Source organism: Sceloporus occidentalis, unplaced genomic scaffold (genome assembly GCF_023333645.1).
Source record: "Sceloporus occidentalis isolate IW3139 unplaced genomic scaffold, rSceOcc1.0.p SCAF_134, whole genome shotgun sequence".
NCBI lineage: Eukaryota > Metazoa > Chordata > Lepidosauria > Squamata > Phrynosomatidae > Sceloporus > Sceloporus occidentalis.
The window spans coordinates 1,106,737-1,126,949 of NW_028317114.1; the positions used below are offsets into that span (position 1 = coordinate 1,106,737).

At 40.4% G+C, this 20,213-nt stretch overlaps 1 protein-coding gene across 1 annotated transcript in view; it reads left to right on the forward strand.

Moving 5' to 3' along the window:
• Positions 1 to 20,213, forward strand: part of LOC149281345 (cadherin-23-like) — a 389,535-nt gene that overhangs the window by 366,981 nt on the left and 2,341 nt on the right. Inside the window, exons 60-68 of the mRNA XM_089499393.1 lie at positions 4,117 to 4,373; positions 4,497 to 4,594; positions 5,451 to 5,571; positions 6,106 to 6,185; positions 6,862 to 6,902; positions 9,335 to 9,395; positions 11,673 to 11,802; positions 13,646 to 13,768; positions 15,680 to 15,793. Of these exons, the coding sequence (XP_089355519.1) occupies positions 4,117 to 4,373; positions 4,497 to 4,594; positions 5,451 to 5,571; positions 6,106 to 6,185; positions 6,862 to 6,902; positions 9,335 to 9,395; positions 11,673 to 11,802; positions 13,646 to 13,768; positions 15,680 to 15,793 (1,025 nt within the window). The remainder of the gene's footprint in view (positions 1 to 4,116; positions 4,374 to 4,496; positions 4,595 to 5,450; positions 5,572 to 6,105; positions 6,186 to 6,861; positions 6,903 to 9,334; positions 9,396 to 11,672; positions 11,803 to 13,645; positions 13,769 to 15,679; positions 15,794 to 20,213) is intronic.

A 20,213-nucleotide genomic window follows, 5' to 3' on the forward strand; every position in this document is an offset into this window, starting at 1 on the left:
CCTCTCAGTCTCAGGCTCCTCTGCTGCCTCGCTAGGTGGAGTTCCACTATGTGTAGCCCTCTCTCTAACTGTCTTTACAAAAATTTTGTAAGGACTTGGTGGTTTGCTAGAGGTACTAGGAGGACATGGCGTGGCGGTACCGGTGGGAACAGTAGGCGCAGCACTAGTGGTGGTAGAGGTGGGGGTGGTGTTGGTGGTGTTGGTTTTCCCTACAAAGGAATGAGATTGCTTTGGTTTGGGACCCCTCTGAGTCTTGCTGCTAATTTGGCTCTGCTTGGTACCTTGCATGCTGCTCGTGGATGGGGAAGATGCTGCTTGGGGCAAAAGAACTTCTTTTTACTCACTGGGCTAGTAGAAGTACTAGTTGTGCTACCCTTTAACTTTGAATGTGCTTCTGGTGCTTTAGGCTTTCCATAAAAAAACATAGAGCTTGTGGGCCTAGCAGCACCACTACTGCCTGCTTTTGGTGCCTTTCCTTTACTTGATGATCCTTCAAGCAATGCTTCCCCAAATGATAAGCGAGAGCTTGGCCTACTTGGCCGACTAGACTGACGCAAAGGCTGCATCTTAGAACTGGTGGTGGTGCTGGTGGTAGATGGAGCTTGTCCCTCCTTAGTCCCAAAAGGAGGATCCATTTCAAATTTTGTGTTGTGTGTGTAGTGTAGTGTTTAAAAAAACGTAAAAAAAAAAAAAAAAGGGGGGGATAAAAAAATTAAAGACTTTGAATTTACATGGGCCTAAGAGCCTATCCTACTACTATGCTAAACCTAAAGCTATATTAGTATTCTAGTCTAACTCTAGGCAGACGCTCTCAAGCCCACTAAACTAAAGTGAGGTTAAGTTATATATAATATATTATTAATAGATTAGAATTACTTATATTAGGGATTATAGATAGACTATAGTTTATGAATTAGAATTACTTATATATATTATAGATTATGAATTAGAATTTATATTATATTATATAATATATTTTAGATTAAGAAGATTAAAGATTAGAATTATTTTAGTACTACAGCTATTAGCTTGAAGCTTTGCTTAGTACAGTTGTTGTCGTCACACAGTCAATTTTTCTTGAAAAGAAATTAGAAATAAAATAAGATGTCACAGCAAAACAGTTAGCTTCACTGCTTGCTGAAACACACAGCACTTATGCGGCTGCACTCACTAGCCCAACAAGTTCACTTTACTGATGGACTGAGGTGAGCAAAACACTAAGGGTACTTTTAATAAAATTAAAATAAAATGTAAAATACATGAGAAAATCTTTGCAAAACAGTTAACGTCACTGCTTGCTGATCAAAAAAGAACACAGCACTTATGTGGCTGCACTCACTAGCCCAACAAGTTCACTTCACTGATGGACTGAGGTGAGCAAAACAAATGAAATAAAATGAAAGATTATTAATTAAGAAAAATTTACTTGGTCTCTTGCTGTTGCTAAAACAAAGCATAAACTATAGAGCTGCAGCACCAGTACTAATAAGATTAGCTGAACTATACGCTAGTAGTAATTAATTAATATTATTACTTTTATTTATAGCTAATTTAATTAACTATTAAGATAAGAATTATAGAATTATTGATATTAATTAATGATTTTAGATTAGACACTAGTAGATGTCTTGAATGTCTACAGTACACTCTACACTAGTATACTATTACTAACTATAGTATATATAACTGACAAATATATATATAATTTTGTAATGTATTCAATTATTAATTATTAATATTACTGATTTTAGATTAGACACTAGTAGATGTCTTGAATGTCTACAGTACACTCTACACTAGTATACTATAGTATATAATATATATATGACTGACAAATATATATATAATATTATAATGTACTATTAAATTATTATATATTCTATTAAATTATTATTTATAAATTCTATTATTTAATTTATTTAAACAGGACAGGCAGTAGGCACTAGTGCCAGCCCAGGGCAAGGGCACCCCAGTGCCACTGAGGCACTGGGTGCACTGTCAACTCAACAGCACTATACACTACAGTTGATGACAAATTAAATAACAAAATTATTAAATTAATCAAATTATTATTATTAAATATATTAATTAAGTAGAACTGAAGTGAGGATGAAGTACACTATGAGAAATGGCAGGCTAAGGCTTACCAGTCTCACACAGAACAGAACAATCTCTCTGTAACGCTCGGGTGCAGCACAGCAGTGTTGCCAAAGCAGTCACAGCGAAAAATGAATGGATCTCTCAGGCAAGCTCTGGTCTTATAAAGGCGCCTTCAGAATTCAAAAAACAGCAGCACAGGCATTGGACGAGACCCTTAGCGTGACGTCACAAGAGTGAGCTGATTGGACAGACGAGATCAGCTCACTCCTGTTTGAAATTATGGCGGCTGCGCGGCAGAAACGAAGACGATGGTTGTGAGTCTTCGTCTTCTCCTACGTTTTGCCGGCACTGTATTCTCACTGTATTCTCTTCCGCGTGTCTTCCGAACGAACAAAAAAACGGCCTCTTCGCGCTCGAAGACGAATGCGCAAGTCTAAAATATATATATATATGGCATGTATTTCACTGATTCACATATACACATTGTCATATACACATTCATTTTATGTTAATTATTAGGAAGCCCTGGGAACCATGTTGATTTCCGATTTAATCATTAATTTATATTATAATATACATACAATCATTACCAGACATGAGGTGATTCAGAGAATTAAACCCTCTATTACCAGACAGATTCAACAAATTAACCCAACTATTACAAGACATTACACAGACACACAAGCAGACAAACACAGTTGAGACCTCCTTCATTTTCATTCCATGACAATGCATTGTCCTGGGTTGAGGCTGCCCATTCACGTTCACAGGAACATTGTCCAGAAAACCAAACTAAAGTCAAGAAAAGCTAAACAAATACTCAATCCTAGAATGTCTCCATGTCAAAGGAACCAGAACAATGGAGTACCACAAAGTTCTGGTTCATGTCAACCTGTATCTGCATCATTACATTGGTCTTTGGGCAGTGATGGCGAACCTTTTTGAGCCCAAGTGCCCAAACTGCAAACCAAAACGACTTATTTTTTTCAAAGTGCCAACACTGCAATTAAACCTGAATAACGAGGTTTTAGTTTAGAAAAAAACGCACATATACACAGCTGCCCTATACACACACATATGCCTACCCAAGTGCCCATACATATGCCTTACCATATGTATATGCACACACAAATCTACCATCAGACCCCCCCACCCACCTTCATTCTCCACATCAGACCCCCCCAACCCACCTTTGTTCTCCACATCAGACCACCCCACAACCTTTGTTCTCCACATCAGACCCCCCACAACCTTTGTTCTCCACATCAGACCCCCCACAACCTTTGTTCTCCACATCAGACCCACCCACCTTGGTTCTCCACAAATCTTACCTTTTCTTCCTCCTTTCTGCTTCCTCCTTTCTGCTTCTTCCTGTCTGCTTCTTCCGTTCTAACTTTCCTTGCCGCTCGCAGTCTGTGCAGTGCGGCTGCGCACAGCTGTTTATGCTGAGCGCCGGGGCTGGATATAAACGTCATATCCAGTCGCCCGGCGCTCAGCACTGAGAACTGTGGGAGATGTAGTTCCGCGGGACGCCGTGACTACAGTGTATGACTGTAGTCACGGCGTGCCCACAGAGACGGCTCGGCGTGCCAACAGCGGCACGCGTGCCACGCGTTCGCCATCACTGTCTTTGGGTATGCACTGGTGGGAATGGTGCATGGATGTTCATGGCTGATGTGTGCAAGTATAATGTGAAAAGTAACAAGTATGCAGTGCACCTGAGGAACACAGCAGGCAAATGATCTGAGTGGACATCACTCTTTTTAAGATTTTTTTTCTTGTGATAAAATGTAATATACAAATTATATTTCACCTCTTGAGAATTTAATATAAAATTATGATGATCATGTGCTTATCTGTGATAGTCATTGGTTAAGCTTCAGTGATACTGCCCAACCAATTATTCTATTTTTTGTTAATTTGCTGGTATTTTCTTCATAATCTTACTTTAATAGGTTTTCATGATTTAGGCATGTAGCTCCATAAATGAGGATCATTTTCTGGTTTTCCTTACAGGGAGTGTTGATGGTATTATTAGGACTTTTGACCTGTTTACAGCATACAATCCTGGGTACTTTGTGCTGGACATTATGGCTGCTGATCTAGGAGGGCACAATGACACAGCCGTGGTTGGAATTTATATCTTAAGGGATGACCAGCGCTTAAAGATTGTGATCAATGAGATACCTGACCGAGTGCGTGAGTTTGAAGAGGAGTTTATACGTCTGTTGTCCAACATTACAGGAGCAATTGTGAACACAGATGATGTCCAGGTAATAGCAACTTTATATTTATGCTATTTGTGAAGGATGCTATATTTGTAAAGATAACTAAAGAGTAAGATGAATGTGGCAGATAAAAAAATAAACATATACAATTGTCTTCACTGTCTACAGTTCCACGTTGACAAAAAAGGCAGGGTAAACTTTGCAAAGACTGATATTCTGTTTCATGTGGTGAATCGAGACACCAACAGAATTCTAGATGTGGAACGGTAAGTATTTTAGGCTTTGACGTTGATGTTTAAAATAGGCTTGAAGAGATATTTAAGCAAGCCATGGACCAATTTATCACTTATATGGTCACCTAGTTGAAAGGGCTTCCTGCTGTGCTCTTTTCCCACCAGTTACTCCCCGTTTTGTCTTTTTTTCCCCTCTCGCAACCTACTGGCTTGGGGCAGGATGTAAGCACCACAAAAACATGGATAAAATGTATTACTGCATGGTTTGAGAAATGCTACTATTAGTTGTTTATACTTAGGTGAAATGCATTCTAATTTGTGATGCATACACTATGGCATCAATACCTTCAGCACACTAAAACCTGGGTACTTTCAGCATATATTTGGCTTTGGTCCCCCATGAAACTTGGAGCCCTGGGTGAGGCTGCCAATTAATTAACCTGCACATGACATTACCAGACAACATAAACCATCATAAATGGTTTATCTATGCCACCTATACTAGGTGGCATATTTTTGTCCTAGTTTTGTTGTATAAATTAACTTTCTGAAAATCATTTATTTATCCACCTATTCATAAAACATTTTTTTATATTTAGTTTATGTGATATCAAGATAGAGATCGTGGCACAGAGATCAGGGTTGCCATTGTCTGGGGTTAAAAACTGCCACATATAGACTGGCACCCTTTAGTTTGTCTTAGAATTGTCTTTTTTGTGCACACCAGGAATAACAGTAATAGCAACATACGGTATATTTTGATTTCTATTATCTAGCTATTACTTCCTCAGCATTTATGGAGAATTGTGTATTATTTGTGTTTGATCCCTGCAGTGATCTGTTATTTGTCTAAAAGATTTAATAATCTAATGTGTTCTTACCCACTAAGGGTTATTCAGATGATTGATGAAAATAAGGAGCAGTTACGAAATCTTTTCCGAAACTACAATGTTCTGGATGTCCAACCTGCAGCAGCTGCCCAAGCTCCAGAGGACCTATCTGCCTTACAGGTAAAGCTATTTCCCCTGCACAGGTCTTAGTTTTGCTGCATTTGTTCCATTAATCAATGTGCATTTGAGGCCTGATTATAAGACGAGGGATATTTTCTGAAAAAAAACCTAGTCTTATAATCGAGCAAATACGGTACTTTAAAGAACAAAAAAAAAATTGCTGGAAATCTAGAGTCATTTTTGGAAATCTGGGCCAGACCAGGGATTAAAATCAGCCTTGGCACTTTAAGGCTAGTGGACATTAAACACCATATGTGCATCAGTCAGCTCAATACATGTGGATGCACGCCACGGTCTTACACTATCACAGTATGTGACCGAGTGTATGCAGCCGCTCACCAAGAGACTAGATTTACAAGTGGCAGTAACAGTAAATGCCCAGTGGCATTTGGCCTCCTTGGTAAAAACAGACACTTCCCAATAGCAGCCTGCAGATTTGGTGCGTATGCCCAAATAATACATTCTCTTTAACAGCAATTAAAAGATGTTGGTGTTGAACCAATGACAAAGAATGAAATGTGTTTATCTTTGCAGATGGCAATTATTATTTTGGCAATTCTCCTTTTTCTGGCCGCAATGCTGTTTATTTTCATGAACTGGTACTACCGGACTGTGTAAGTAAACCTAAAAATGCTTCTATCTATAAAAGCAGTCTGAATGATGAACAAAATTGGTATGTGTGCTGCACTGCCACTTCTAGATAAGTGAAAAAATGGGGCTCCATATATCTAAATATCTAAATATTTGCTAAAATTATTGCTATACATATGAGACTGTAAAAACATAGGCTGTGAAAGTCAAATGAGGCAATGACCATGAGATTATTTAAATATGTGAAGGTTTATTCTTAATATAAACAGCTGCAAGGAAAACCATACAAAGGCAGATATGCCTAAGAAAATTATGGGTATATACCCATTGCCACTAAGTCTTTAAATTGAATTTAGATCAATTATACATTTATTACATAACATTTATCACTCTTGCTCGTGTCACCTATATGATGCATACTGCATCGGATTAGATCAGCTGCAAGTACACCATTATCTTATGTTCTGAGCAAGCTGTTTCTGGGGTTGCCTCACAAAACAAATCTTCCAACTTTTCTCCTTCCCTTACTTCCCATACTCAGACACCTCATTCATGAGCACAACAGTTATATAAGTGGGTATTGGTTTCAGGAGGCCTTAGCTCACTTGCAAAGTAGATTCCTTGCCTTTAAAGTATTTTTCAATTAAAAATAACCTAATTAAGGAAGTGTTTTCTAAAATAATATTTGGAATTTTACAGACACAAACGAAAATTGAAGGCTATTGTTGCTGGCTCAACTGGTAAGTTTATTTATTTATTTGAGAGTTACAGTTGCAGTCCAATACTAGAGAAACTGTCAAACCTTAAAAATCTTCTATAGGCCAGTACGTAAGACTGAAACATAGTAACATAGTAAATTAGGTTGAAAAAATACACCATTAAGAGTCAATTCAGGTCAACCATGCTGTATATTGAGTAGAGGGTCAAATACCTCACATTAAAGCAATTTCCAATTTACGCTCAGAAAGGGAGGGGATTCCTTCTGGTTTCTCATTGGATGAACAAAATATAACTAATCTTTATGACCAATTATATCACCGTATATTTTGTATTGCTAAAAATCAACTAGTAGATATTTACAGGCATCTATTGAATTTGAAGCATGATGTCTGTGGGTAGTGAATTCCACATCTTTATTGTTCTAACTGTAAAAAACAAAAAACATTTTGCTGCTTTAAGTAAAAATTTCCTTCTTCACCCGGAATGGGTGGCTTCTTGTTCTTTGCACAATCCTTTTAATGAACAGGTCATGTAAGAGTGGCTGGTATTGTCCCTGTATGTATTTCTATATTAATATCATATTCCCTTTCTTCATAACTAAGGTGTCCCATTCCTCTTATTCCCATTTCAGGCCACCGTTGCACAAGCCCCAGGGGCGTACCTAGAGTATTTGGCACCTGGGGCGGATCCTCTATGTGGCATCCCCCCCCCCACACACACACTTTAAAACTGCATAGCTTCTATCGTTATATACTGGCGCAGACATTGAAGGTGGTACAGCATTACTGTTATCATTATATACTGAGGCAGACATTGATGGTGGTACAGCATAACACCTATCACTATATACTGAGGCAGACATTGACAGGGGTAAGGCATAAGACCTCTCAATATATACTGAGGCAGACATTGACGGGGGTGTACAGCATTACACCTATCACTATATACTGAGGCAGAAAATGACGGTGGTACAGCATAACACCTATTCTGGACCGAAACTGAAAATTCAGCATTTACTTGGCCGAAACCCAAAATGACTCCCCAACATAAAAAAAATAAAAAAATCTCACACTTTTAATAAAGTAAGTAACACACCAAAATTGGACATAAATTCAATAACAATATTAATATATATATATATATATATATATATATATATATCATTGTTAACCGCAATCACACTCCTATCATGCCCAGGCATACCCAGGTTCTAGCATTTACTGGTTGCCTGGCCATGATAGGAGTGTGATTGCTGTTAGCAATTATATATGTCATATGCCGGCACCCCAGACAGATGCCTCACGCTCCCACCACTGCAGTCGGGGCAGCGCTGAGGCAGGCAGCGGCAGGGAGCAGAGGAGACAGAAGGACGCCGAGCGGTTGCTGAAAACGACCACTTGGCACCCCTTGGGCCCCCCTGACTGGCAGAACTACAGGGCCCGGTCGCAGTCACGACCCCTGCGACCCTGGTAGTTCCGCCACTGTAGCCGGGCCAGAGTTCCATAGCCGCAGCTGGGTAAACCCCGGTCCTAAAAATTGGTAATAAAACCAGGGTTCCCGAATGAGCTCCCTCTCTGTAACCACCACGTGCTTAATGTACCCTCAAAAGAGCGAAGTGGTGGGGCAAAGGGCGTCCGTAGCGACACTGTTCCAATTTTCGCCGAGCATCTCCGCAGTTCCTAGCCGCCGCACATTCCATGAATTTGCGGCTAGGTCCCGGTAAGGGAAAGTGGGATCTGACCAACATTAGGGGTATACAGGGTCTGTGAGCCTTTAATCCGCAGGGATGGGTTGTAACACAGGCCAAAATAACATAAGGGATAAAGAGATGGGTTGTCACACTCCTTCTTTGTTATGAGCATGTATTAGAGGTCTCAAAAGTCTCCTCTTTACAAAGAAGTTCTATACAAGACCCTAAGAAGTGCCTGCTTCCTTTTGGTGAATGTGAGTGCATTTGATGCATAATAACTACTAAAAAGGATATCTGGAATACTAAACCAGGTTTTTTCTTGTTTTGTTTTTCTCCTTTTATGAGCTGTCTTAGAAAAAGGAGTCTTTTTTCAGAACAGGTTTAAAATTATCACATTTTATTATTTTGTTATCACCATAAGCGCATGAATCACTTTTTGTTTTTGGGTATATTTTTGAAAGTGTAAGTAGGGGTTACATAGGTTCACATTGGTGAATAGGTTTAGCACTGTTTTGTTATATTTCCTTTCTTTTCTATAGTTAAGCCAGTTTTAAATCCAGGTACAAAAAAGGGTTGAAATAACCCTGTCTTGCTGAATTTTGTAAATTTCAACATGTATAATAAATGATTTGCAAGGTGCAGGTGGTTAATACATCCTTTAGTTATGTCTACCTAGAAATTAACATTTTTATTTAAGAATAAAAAATTTGAGTGTGAGCTTGTTGTGTATGAATTAATTATTCCTATCTGACTTCTTTTCAGGGAATAGAGGATTCATGGATATTCTTGACATGCCTAACACAAATAAATACTCATTTGAAGGGTAAGTTTAAAAAATATATATATATGTATATATAACAACTGGGGAGCTTGTTTCATATACACAACACCGTTGAAAGCATGAATGCTTTCAAAAATAGGCACAGAGAGCACATGGAAACCTTTTTCTGCCTTGAAATTCTGCCTTGTATCTTGTTGCTGTGCTTAGTCTTGATATGGTGAATTACTTTTGACATTAAACCTTCTTCAGCAACCTCACCTTGAATTTGGCTGTGCCTATTTGTAGTTTTAGTTCTTCTACACAGCTACACACTCTGCCCCCAGAAATGCCTTATACCCCTATATGCCATACTGGCATATAGGCGGTAAAAAGGAATATCATGGGGCACTCTGCCTCCAAAAAGGCCTTATGCCCCCTATATAACACCCCCCCCCCCCCGACTTACCACTGCTTCTGACTCCCTGGTGTCTGGTGGGGGCAGCGAGTGGAGTCCAGCGTTCATGAAATTAAAGGGGCCGGCGTGCACGCACTGCGCCGCCCTATGGCCATGCCTCAGCTCTTCGTCCCACCCCTTTTAAGACGTTAGGAGCATTAGGAGCCGGCGGACAGAGGAGGCGGCTTTCAATCCCAGTGGGCCAGTCCGGCCCTGGCTCTGGGCGCTCCCCCTCCTGCCAATCACCCTCTAAATACCGGCTGTGCCGGTGAAATACCGGCCAGGTGGCAACCCTATCTATACCTCTTTTCACCTTTGTATAACCGAGTACTAGGGCATGGGCGTACCTAGAGTATTTGTCACCTGGGGTGGATCCTGTATGTGGCACCCCGCCCACACACAAAAACGTTAAAACTGCATAGCTTCTATCGTTATATACTGGCGCAGACATTGAAGTTGGTACAGCATTACTGTTATCATTATTATACTGAGGCAGACATTGACGGTGGTACAGCATTACACCTATCACTATATACTGAGGCCGACATTGACGGAGGTACAGCATAACACCTAACACTATATACTGAGGCAGACATTGATGGTGGTACGGCGTAATCCCTATCACTATACATTGAGCCAGACACTGATAATAGTGCAGCATAACTCCTATCACTATATACTAACCCAAACATTGATGTGGTGTAGGCCTACCACTTCATTGTCTGGCTTAGGGATGCACCGAAAAGAAAATTCTGGACTGAAACTGAAAATCCAGCATTTACCTGTCCGAAACCAAATATGACCCCCCCCCACCATAAAAAAACCTCACACTTTTATTTAAAGTAAGTAACACAGCAAAATAGGACAAAAAAATTCAATAACAATATTAATATATTATATATGATTGTTAACAGCAATCACACTCCTATCATGCCCAGATCCCAGGCATACCCAGATTCCAACATGTACTAACTGACTTGGCATAATAGGAGTGTGATTGCTGTTAGCAATTATATATATATATATATATATATATATATATATATATATATATATATATATATATATATATTGTTATTATTATTGTTCACATGTGAACTCAGCACTGGAGGCATAGAATCAGACATACAAATCCCGTACTTGCAGGTATACAATAATAATGTATGGAAACATAGCAAAAGATAAAACTACAGGCATAGATGATAGGTTGCACAACCCAAAGCCAGCTCTGGCGTCCACACTGTCCACATAGAACCTGACCAGCACCCAGATTACACACATATGATTTACCATCTTTGTCCCCAAACAGCCCAGCATGAGTCAACTTTGTCCCCAACTGTGTCATCTTGGTCCCCAAGGCTCTACATCAATTATACATCTATCATACACACAAACACTTTAACAGTCACTCACTAATTCACACTTTCATTCACATAATTAATTCACACAATCATTTATTCTCTCTCATTCACACAAATTTACACATTCATTAATGCATTCTCATAAACTCATTAATTATCTCCCTCATTCAGACAATCTACCTATCTACCCCCCTCCCTCCCTCCCTCCCTCCCCACTATCTACCCCCTCCCTCCCTCCTTCCCCACTATCTACCCCCCTCCCTCCCTCCCTCCCCACTATCTACCCCCCTCCCTCCCTCCCATCTACCCCCCTCCCATCTACCCCCCTCCCTCCCACCCACCCTCCCCACTATCTACCCCTCTCCCTCCCACCCTCCCCACTATCTACCCCTCTCCCTCCCACCCTCCCCACTATCTACCCCTCTCCCTCCCACCCTCCCCACTATCTACCCCCTCCCTCCCACCCTCCCCACTATCTACCCCCCCCCCCGAATCTAATTCAAGACTGCATTTTTATCATAATAGGGCAAATCCTGTGTGGCTCGATCCCTTCTGCAGGAACATGGAGTTAGCAGTTCAAGCAGAGCATGAAGATGATTTACCAGAGAACCTGAGTGACATTACAGATCTCTGGAACAGCCCTGCGAGAACTCATGTAAGTCAGTGATATCCTACACTATTTGTGTAAATCAGTGTAATGTAGACCTTCTTTATTGTCCACCAAACCAGTACTAGATATCTTAATGTTAAGTATATTTTCCACATTACTCCTTTGGATCTAGTATGCTACTTGTTTTTACATTGATAATAGTTTCCCTGTTCTATTCTGCGAGTGCCCCATAATTGCTTTTACATATAGCCTAGATGATCCAGTGACTAATGGCAACTAAGTTCTTAATGTCGCTCACTTAGCATTAAAAATCTATCCATTCATTAGGTGACTGTTTTATATTACATATTTTTAAACTTTGGTTTGTATTCATTAGACGTTTCAGAAGGTGCTGTTCCACACAGATGTTTTTTCCACAACATTCCTAGATTTTTGTATTATTATGTACTAATATATAATGCATATTAAATGAGCTTATTCCTTTTTTTTAATAACATACCAGTTTACTGTATTTTCTACAGCGGGACCTCTGAATCCTGTCTGTCTTCACAGCTCAGCCTGTCCATCTCCGACAGACCTCCATCTAATCACACCTATCACACAGGACATTAACTCAGTTACACTTACTAGCTGTTATAGTGTAAATGTGGATCTGGAAAGCGTTGCCGTTTTATATGAATAAATGAGAAAAAGCAGGTGGGAGAGGCTGCTGCTGGTCTGGCTGCTGTGATGTAATACATAGTGGAGGGCTTTGGAGGAATTACAGTAATTGGGAAACTGTAGCATTTGAATAAACTTTTAAAGACACATTTTAAGAGACAGTGAGCAATACAAAGAAAAACAAAAAGACAGCTTTCTTTTACTTCTCTTTACATGATGCAGAACTAATCTTGGGATATTTTAAGAGGCTCCATATGTGGAACAGCTCCTTTAAGTACTTCATGATAAGGTTGTGGATAACTGAAAAGAGGAAAGTATAGAATTAATTTTACAACACATCTTTCAAGGGTGTTATATTAAATGTTTCTTTTAGAAACATAATATTTGACGGCAGATAAAAACCATTTAGTCTAGCCCATTTTCCCTGATGCAAGACCTTGCTCGATTCAGGATAGCTTTATTCTTATCTCATGCATGTTTAAATTCCCTCACTGTATTAGCCTTTTCCACTTCTGATGGGAGATTCTTCCATAAAGTAAAGCATTTCATCTTGCATTTCATCTAAATCTCTGACCTTCTAATTTTAGTTTATGACCTCGTGTTCTAATATTTCTCCTCCTGTATGTTAAATGTTTCTCTAAAATCTTCCCTCTATCTTGTTTGCTTTAAGCTAAACATGTTGAGCTCCTTTACTTTTTTCGGATCATTTTTATCCTGCAAACCATTTAACATTTTGGTAGCCTCATGCAGAGCCCGGCTCTGTGAAAAAAAAAATACAGTAGATGAAACCTACTGGTGATCCTTACCTAGTTTGTTAAAAACATCTGTTACTACACTGACCTCCTTACATGACAAATCATTACCCCCTAAATGTTCTATGACAAATCATTAGTTCCTAAATGCTCTGTCACACTCAACTTTTGATCCTGTCTTGCTTAAGTTTTTAAAATGCGTTTCTACCTTCCTCCAAAATCATATTTCTCAGCAGAGAAATCCAACAAATCCTTCCTTTCACAGGAGTTCTCATTTTTATCAATATGTATAACTATAAAATAATCTGCCTGTTTACAACCAAGCAGTTCATTTTCAAAGCTATTCCCACTGACATGTTAGATTGAGATACCTTTTTCTAAGTTACAGTTTAACCAGTAGCAACATACCAGCTCCCACATATAGGACAACAGAAGGTAACATGGAATTAAATAAATATATTTCATTCTTATTTTAGGGTACTTTTGGCAGAGAGCCGACTGCATCGAAACCAGAAGATGACCGTTATCTTCGTGCAGCAATACAAGAGTATGACAACATCGCCAAACTTGGTCAGATTATGCGTGAAGGACCGATTAAGGTGATTTAAAAGGCTACAAAAAATAACCAAAACAATGTGAAATGCATATGTTGCATACAGTGAAGGAAACAATTATTTGATCCCCTGCTGATTTTGTACGTTTGCATGATCAGTCTATAATTTTAATGGTAGGTTTATTTGAACAGCGAGAGACAGAACAACAATAAAAATCCAGAATAAAGCATTTCAAATAAATTACAAAGTGATTTGCATTTTCCTCAGTGAAATAACTATTTGACCCCTTTGCAAAACATGACTTAGTACTTGGTGGCAAAACCCTTGCTGGCAATTATACAGAGGTCAGAGGTTTCTTGTAGTTGGCCACCAGGTTTGCACGCATCTCAGGAGGGATTTTGTCCCACTCCTCTTTGCAGATCCTCTCCAAGTCATTAAGGTTTTGAGGCTGACATTTGGCAACTCGAACCTTCAGCTCCCTCTACAGATTTTCTATGGGATTAAGGTCTAGAGACCGGCTAGGCCACTCCAAAACCTAAATGTTCTTCTTCATGAGCCACTCCTTTGCTGCCTTGGCCATGTGTTTTGGGTCATTGTCATGCTAGAATACCCACCCACAACTCATTTTCAATGCCCTGGCTAAAAGAAGGAGGTTCTCACCCAAGATTTAATGGTACATGGCCCCATCCATCATCTCTTTGATGCAGTGAAAATTTCCTGTCCCGCTAGCAGAAAATCACCCACAAAGCATAATGTTTCCACCTCCATGTTTGACAGTGGGGATAGTGTTGTTGGGATCATAGGCAGCATTCCTCCTCCTCCAAACCCCGATGAATTGAGTTGATGCCAAGTAGCTCGATTTTGGTCTCATCTGACCACAACACTTTCACCCAGGTCTCCTTTGAATCATTCAGATGTTAATTTGCAAATGCCAGATGGGCCTGTACATGTGCTTTCTTAAGCAGGGGGACCTTGCGGGCGCTGCAGGATTTCAGTCCTTCATGGCGTAGTGTGTTACCAATTGGTTTCTTGGTGACTATGGTCCCAGCTGAGATCATTGACAAGATCCTCCCGTGTAGTTCTGGGCTGATTCCTCACTGTTCTCATGGTGAGATCTTGCGTCGGTTGGCGATGGTTTTGTAACCCATTCCAGCCTTGTGTAGGTCTACAATGCTGTAGATGCTGACATCTTTGGACAGCTCTCTGGTCTTGGCCATGCAGGAGAGTTTGGAATCTGATTGATGGCTTCTGTGGACAGGTGACTTTTATACAGGTAAAAAGCTGAGGTTAGGAGCACTCCCTTTAAGAGAGTGCTCCTAATCTCGTTACCTGTATAAAAGACAGCTGAGAGCCAGACATCTTGCTGATTGATAGGGGATCAAATACTTATTTCCCTGAGTAAAATGCAAATCAATTTATTACTTATCTGAAATGTGTTATTCTGGATTGTTTTTGTTATTCTGTCTTTCACCGTTCAAATAAACCTACAAATTAAAATTATAGACTGGTTTGTCAATGGGCAAACGTACAAAATCAGCAGGGGATCAAATATTTTTTTCCTTCACTGTATGTAATATGCTTGGTTAAGCTTTTTTTAAGTATCAAGTAAGCAATAAATCCTTTAGTTTGTTATTTTATCTTCACATATTTGCCAAAGTGTTAATTGGGCCTAGTGCTTGCTTATCAATTAGTCACCTTCTTAGAGCTCCAAACCCTGATGCACCAGGTGCTTCTATCAATAATCTGGATCTATATGGTATGTTTGGGAGGTAGGCATCCAACGTACTACAATGACTGAAGCTCCAGCCGTGTACAGGAGGAGTGGAGTCAGATGCTATGCCTAGGGACCCTGAAGGAACTGGCACTAATTTAGCTAAATGAATATTGGCAAATGCATTAGAATATGTTTATGATAATGTGGATTAATTATATGAACCCTTCCAATTGCTTACACAGGGTTCACTGTTGAAAGTGGTTTTGGATGATTATATGAGACTGAAAAAGTTGTTAGCTCAAAGGATGGTTCATAAAGCCACCACCAGCAATGGGGATGAGTCCTCAGTTACAGAGGTAGAACATGTCATGGTGTGCAGGCATTTGGGCCTGGTGCAGAAAGTGTGTGCATGGAGTGGTATCTAGCTAAATTTCTGTCATTATTATTTTGCTTTTTACTTACTCCCTAACTTCCTTATTTCACAGATTAACAAGTAAGTGACGACTATTTTTAAGATGCATTTTTGCTGCCCCATTGTTTACTCTACTGGAAAACTGGATGTTGTATTAGCATTTTCTGCTAGTTTTTTTTTTCTTTTCTTTTTCAGGCTAACTGCCATGTTTTCCTTTGTGGCATTATTCTTACTTAATCTTACTGGGCCTTAATACAGGAAAACCTGGCATTTTTTGTATCTTGTAGTAAATCTAAGTTCACTATTCTTTTACTTAATTCTAGAGGTTTTGGAGAAAAGTTATTCCAAAGTCACATAGAAAGGGAATACATTTAGTTATTTGTGGTGACTTCAATTAGAAACTTTCCCCTATATATAGGTTAAGATATCACCATACCTGGGAACATCCAGGCTCCGGCTACCCGGAGGCCTCCCTTTTTAGAATACATGTAGATGTTCTCGCCGACGTAAGTGGGGAGTCCCACTAAAAGCTGGGGAGTGGGGCATTTTGCAATACTGCGCTTGGGACCTGGAGTTTCTCCATGGTGACTCGGACACCTGGAGAAGTGGCGCTTTCCCCGGAGTCTCCAGGAAAAACCTGGAGAGTTCCCAGGTATGGATATCACCCTTCGTCATACAATGGCTAGTAATGGGACACAGCTGTACCCGAATGTGATGAAAAATAGGTAGAAAGTAGTAGGAATGTGGTGAGCAAGTGGTCAAAGCTAGACACAACCCCCAACGTCTGCCTGGATGGATCTAGATGCAAAGGGCAAGTGAATAGAGCTCCAAGTGATAAATACCGTATTTGCTCGATTATAAGACGACCCTGATTATAAGACGACCCCCCAAAATCTGAATATTAATTTAGGAATAAAAGAAAAAGCCTGAATATAAGACGACCCTAAAGGAAAAAAGTTTTACCAGTAAATGTTAATTCATGTAAACTATTTTTTTAAATAAAAGCTATGAGAGAAAAAAATGTTTTTTTGTTTTTATTTCCTTGTATTTTCCAACCTGTCCCCCAGTTACGCACATCTGCCCCCAGGCTTGCCACACCAATATGGCACTGTGGCCCATGATATGCCTTTTAACCCTCTATATGCCACTGTGCCCCATGGTATGCCTTTTGACCCCCTATGTGCCACTCTGCCTCCAGAAATGCCTTATAAAAGGCATATTATGGGGCAGAGTGGCATATAGGGAGGTATAAGGCATTCCAGGAGGCAGAGTGGCATTAAGGGAGTTAAAAGCCATTGTATAGAGCACTCTGCCTCCAGAAATGCCTTATACCCCTATATGCCACTCTGGCATTTAGGGGGTTAAAAGGCATATTATGGGGCAGAGGGGCATATAGGGAGGTATAAGGTAATTTCAGGAGGCAGAGTGTTCTATTAAATGCCCCTTTAATGCCACTCTGCCTCCTGAAATGCCTTATACCTCCCTATATGCCACTCTGCCCCATAATATGCCTTTTAACCCCCTAAGTGCCAGAGTGGCATATAGGGGTATAAGGCATTCCAGAAATGCCCTATGCCCCCATTTAACACGCGCACACACACACTTACCGGTGCTTCCAATTTCCCGCTGTATTGCCGGGGCAGCAGGTTGACGTCTCCTTCCGCTGCAGCCGGAAGGAGGTGGAGTTGGCAGCGGGGGTTTGTCTGCGTCCGTCGCGGATACCTTCCCCGGCTGTCAGAGATCACAGTTCCCCGCACCGGTGCGGTGAACTCTGATCTCTGACAGTCGGGGAAGGTATCTGCGACGGACGCAGACAACCCCCGCTGCTAGCCACACCTCCTTCCTGCTGCAGCGGACGTTGTCTACGCGCATCGCGTAGACGTCCACCCGCTGCCCCGGCAATACAGCAGGAAGCACCGGTAAGTGTGTGTGTGGGGGGGGAGACAGGAGGATCCAGGTCCCCTGCAGCGGTGCGGGGGATCTGGATCTTAGTCTCATAATCAGACCTCTGTTTGAGGTCTGATTAGAAGACGACCCCGATTAGAAGACGAGGGGTATTTTTCAGAGCATTTGCTCTGAAAAAAACCTCGTCTTATAATCGAGCAAATACGGTAGTGGTGAATTTACTTAGTTATTTAAATGTATACTTAACCCCTTCAGGACCGGGATTTTGATACTAACGTGTCGCTAAAGGACCGGAGCTGTTTTTGTGTTTTTGCCATGTCTTTCTTCAACTGTAATTTCTCTCTTATCAATTGGTGCACCCACACAAATCATATATTGTTTTTTTCAGCACAAGTAGGGCTTTCATTTGAAACCATAGTAAGCTGGGTAGTACATTGTTTTGTTTGAAAAAAACTGGAAAAAGTGGGGAAAAAATGAAAAAAACGCATTTTTTTACAGTTTTGTATACATACAAATTGTGCACACATTGAACCAATGGGAAAAAATTATCCCAAATATATTCATTAACTTGTCCTGATTTGGAAACCACCCAACATGGCCAGGATTTTTATCTATTTTGACCAGTATAGGGCAAATATTGCAAGGCATGCATCACGTTTTTGAAATGTAATTTTTTTCAAATTTGGCATGGTAGTCTAATAACTGCAATAGTTATCGCAGATACTGATTACCCCCCCAAAATTATATGTTTATGAACAGTAGATAAGTCAAGGTGTACAACTAGGGTCATTTTGACACTTTTCAAACATGGATTTTATCGCCAATTGCTGCCAAATTTTGAGGTATTTTTATATTTTTTTGGGTTTTTTTGCATATGTTGCAATGTTGCTTTAGATTTCATATTATATTTTGTATAGAATATGTGCAACTGCAGAACAAAACACCAAATTGTGTTCACCAACATCCCCCGGTTCCAACAAGGCCTCACATGCATGGTTCATGCATTTTTTGAGGAAGCTATGAGGGCAAAACTGGAATATGCGCATTTTCGTTTTCACATTTGGAATTTTCAGAAATTGGTTTCCTGGGCCCATATCCCATTTGGGACATTTTGGAAGCCCCCTGCTGTAAATTACCCCATAAAAGTATATATTTATGAACAGTAGACAAGTCAAGGTGTTCAACTAGGGTAGTTTTGACAGTTTTCAGCTAGCCTTTTCTTCACTGATGTCTGCCAAATTCACGGAAAATTTATTTTATTGCATTTTTAACGCATACATTTCAATGTTGCAATTTATTTCTTGCACAGCATATGTGTAACACTGGAAAAAAAACACCACATTTTGTTCACCAACACCCCCCGGTTCCAACAAGGCCTCACATGCATGGTTCATGTATTTTTTGAGGAAGCTATGAGGGCAAAACTGGAACATGTGCATTTACATTTTTTTAAATATTTTTTTTCATCAGATTACTTGTAAGTGACAGGTTTAGGCCGCTGACATCAATCAGGGGAGACCGATCAATAATCAGCGACTTAAATGTCACCGACAAGTGATCAGGTAATAATTATGATTTTTTCATTTATTAATAATTTCTGTTTTTTCATAATTATCCTAGGTGACCCCTCTCTCTTTGTAGAGCAGGTCATCCGTGGGCTGCCATAATGATCCGATCACTCCTATTGGCCAGGAGCGATCTGATCAGCCCAGCATTTGACCTGGAAGCACCCTGGACTTTCAGGTCAGTGCTGTTATTTTTTTTTAATGATTATTATTATTTTATTAATTTTTTTTTTATTTATTATTATTATTTTTTTTTTTTTAATTATTATTATTTTTTTTTACATTATTTTTTTAACTCTTTCAATGCTGATGCTCCATTGAAGCACAGCATTGATTGATATTTAGTCCCCACAAGCTTGTGGGGACTAATATTAACCCCTGCAATGCTGCGATGGGGTCATACACAATCGCAGCATTGAAGGGGTTAATTGAGGAAGAGGGGGGTAGGGGTTAACTGAGGAAGGGTGGGGGTGGGGGGGGTCTGGTCTCCACACTCATGTGGAGACCAAAGAACCCTGTCTCCCTGTCCCTGAAGCTGCCTCTGGCAGCTGGGACACAATCTCCAATAGACTGGAGATTGTAGGGGAGGAGGTCTCTCTGATCAGTCCTACAGGACTGATCAGAGGACTTCTGGGGGCTCGTTTTGCTGTTGCTGGTCTGCCTGGGCTTCCAGGCAGACCACCAGCAGCAGAACCCCCAAAAAACGGGAATTAACCCCTTCAATGCCGCGATCGCGGCATTGAATGCCGCGATCGCGGCATTGAAGGGGTTAACGCTGCACTGACGCTCTCATGGAGCGATCAGGCAGCAGGGGGGTGTTGGGTCAGGTCCCCACACTTGTGTGGGGACCCATTCAATACCCCCCCCCCTTCCTGAAGCTGCCCGTGGCAGCTG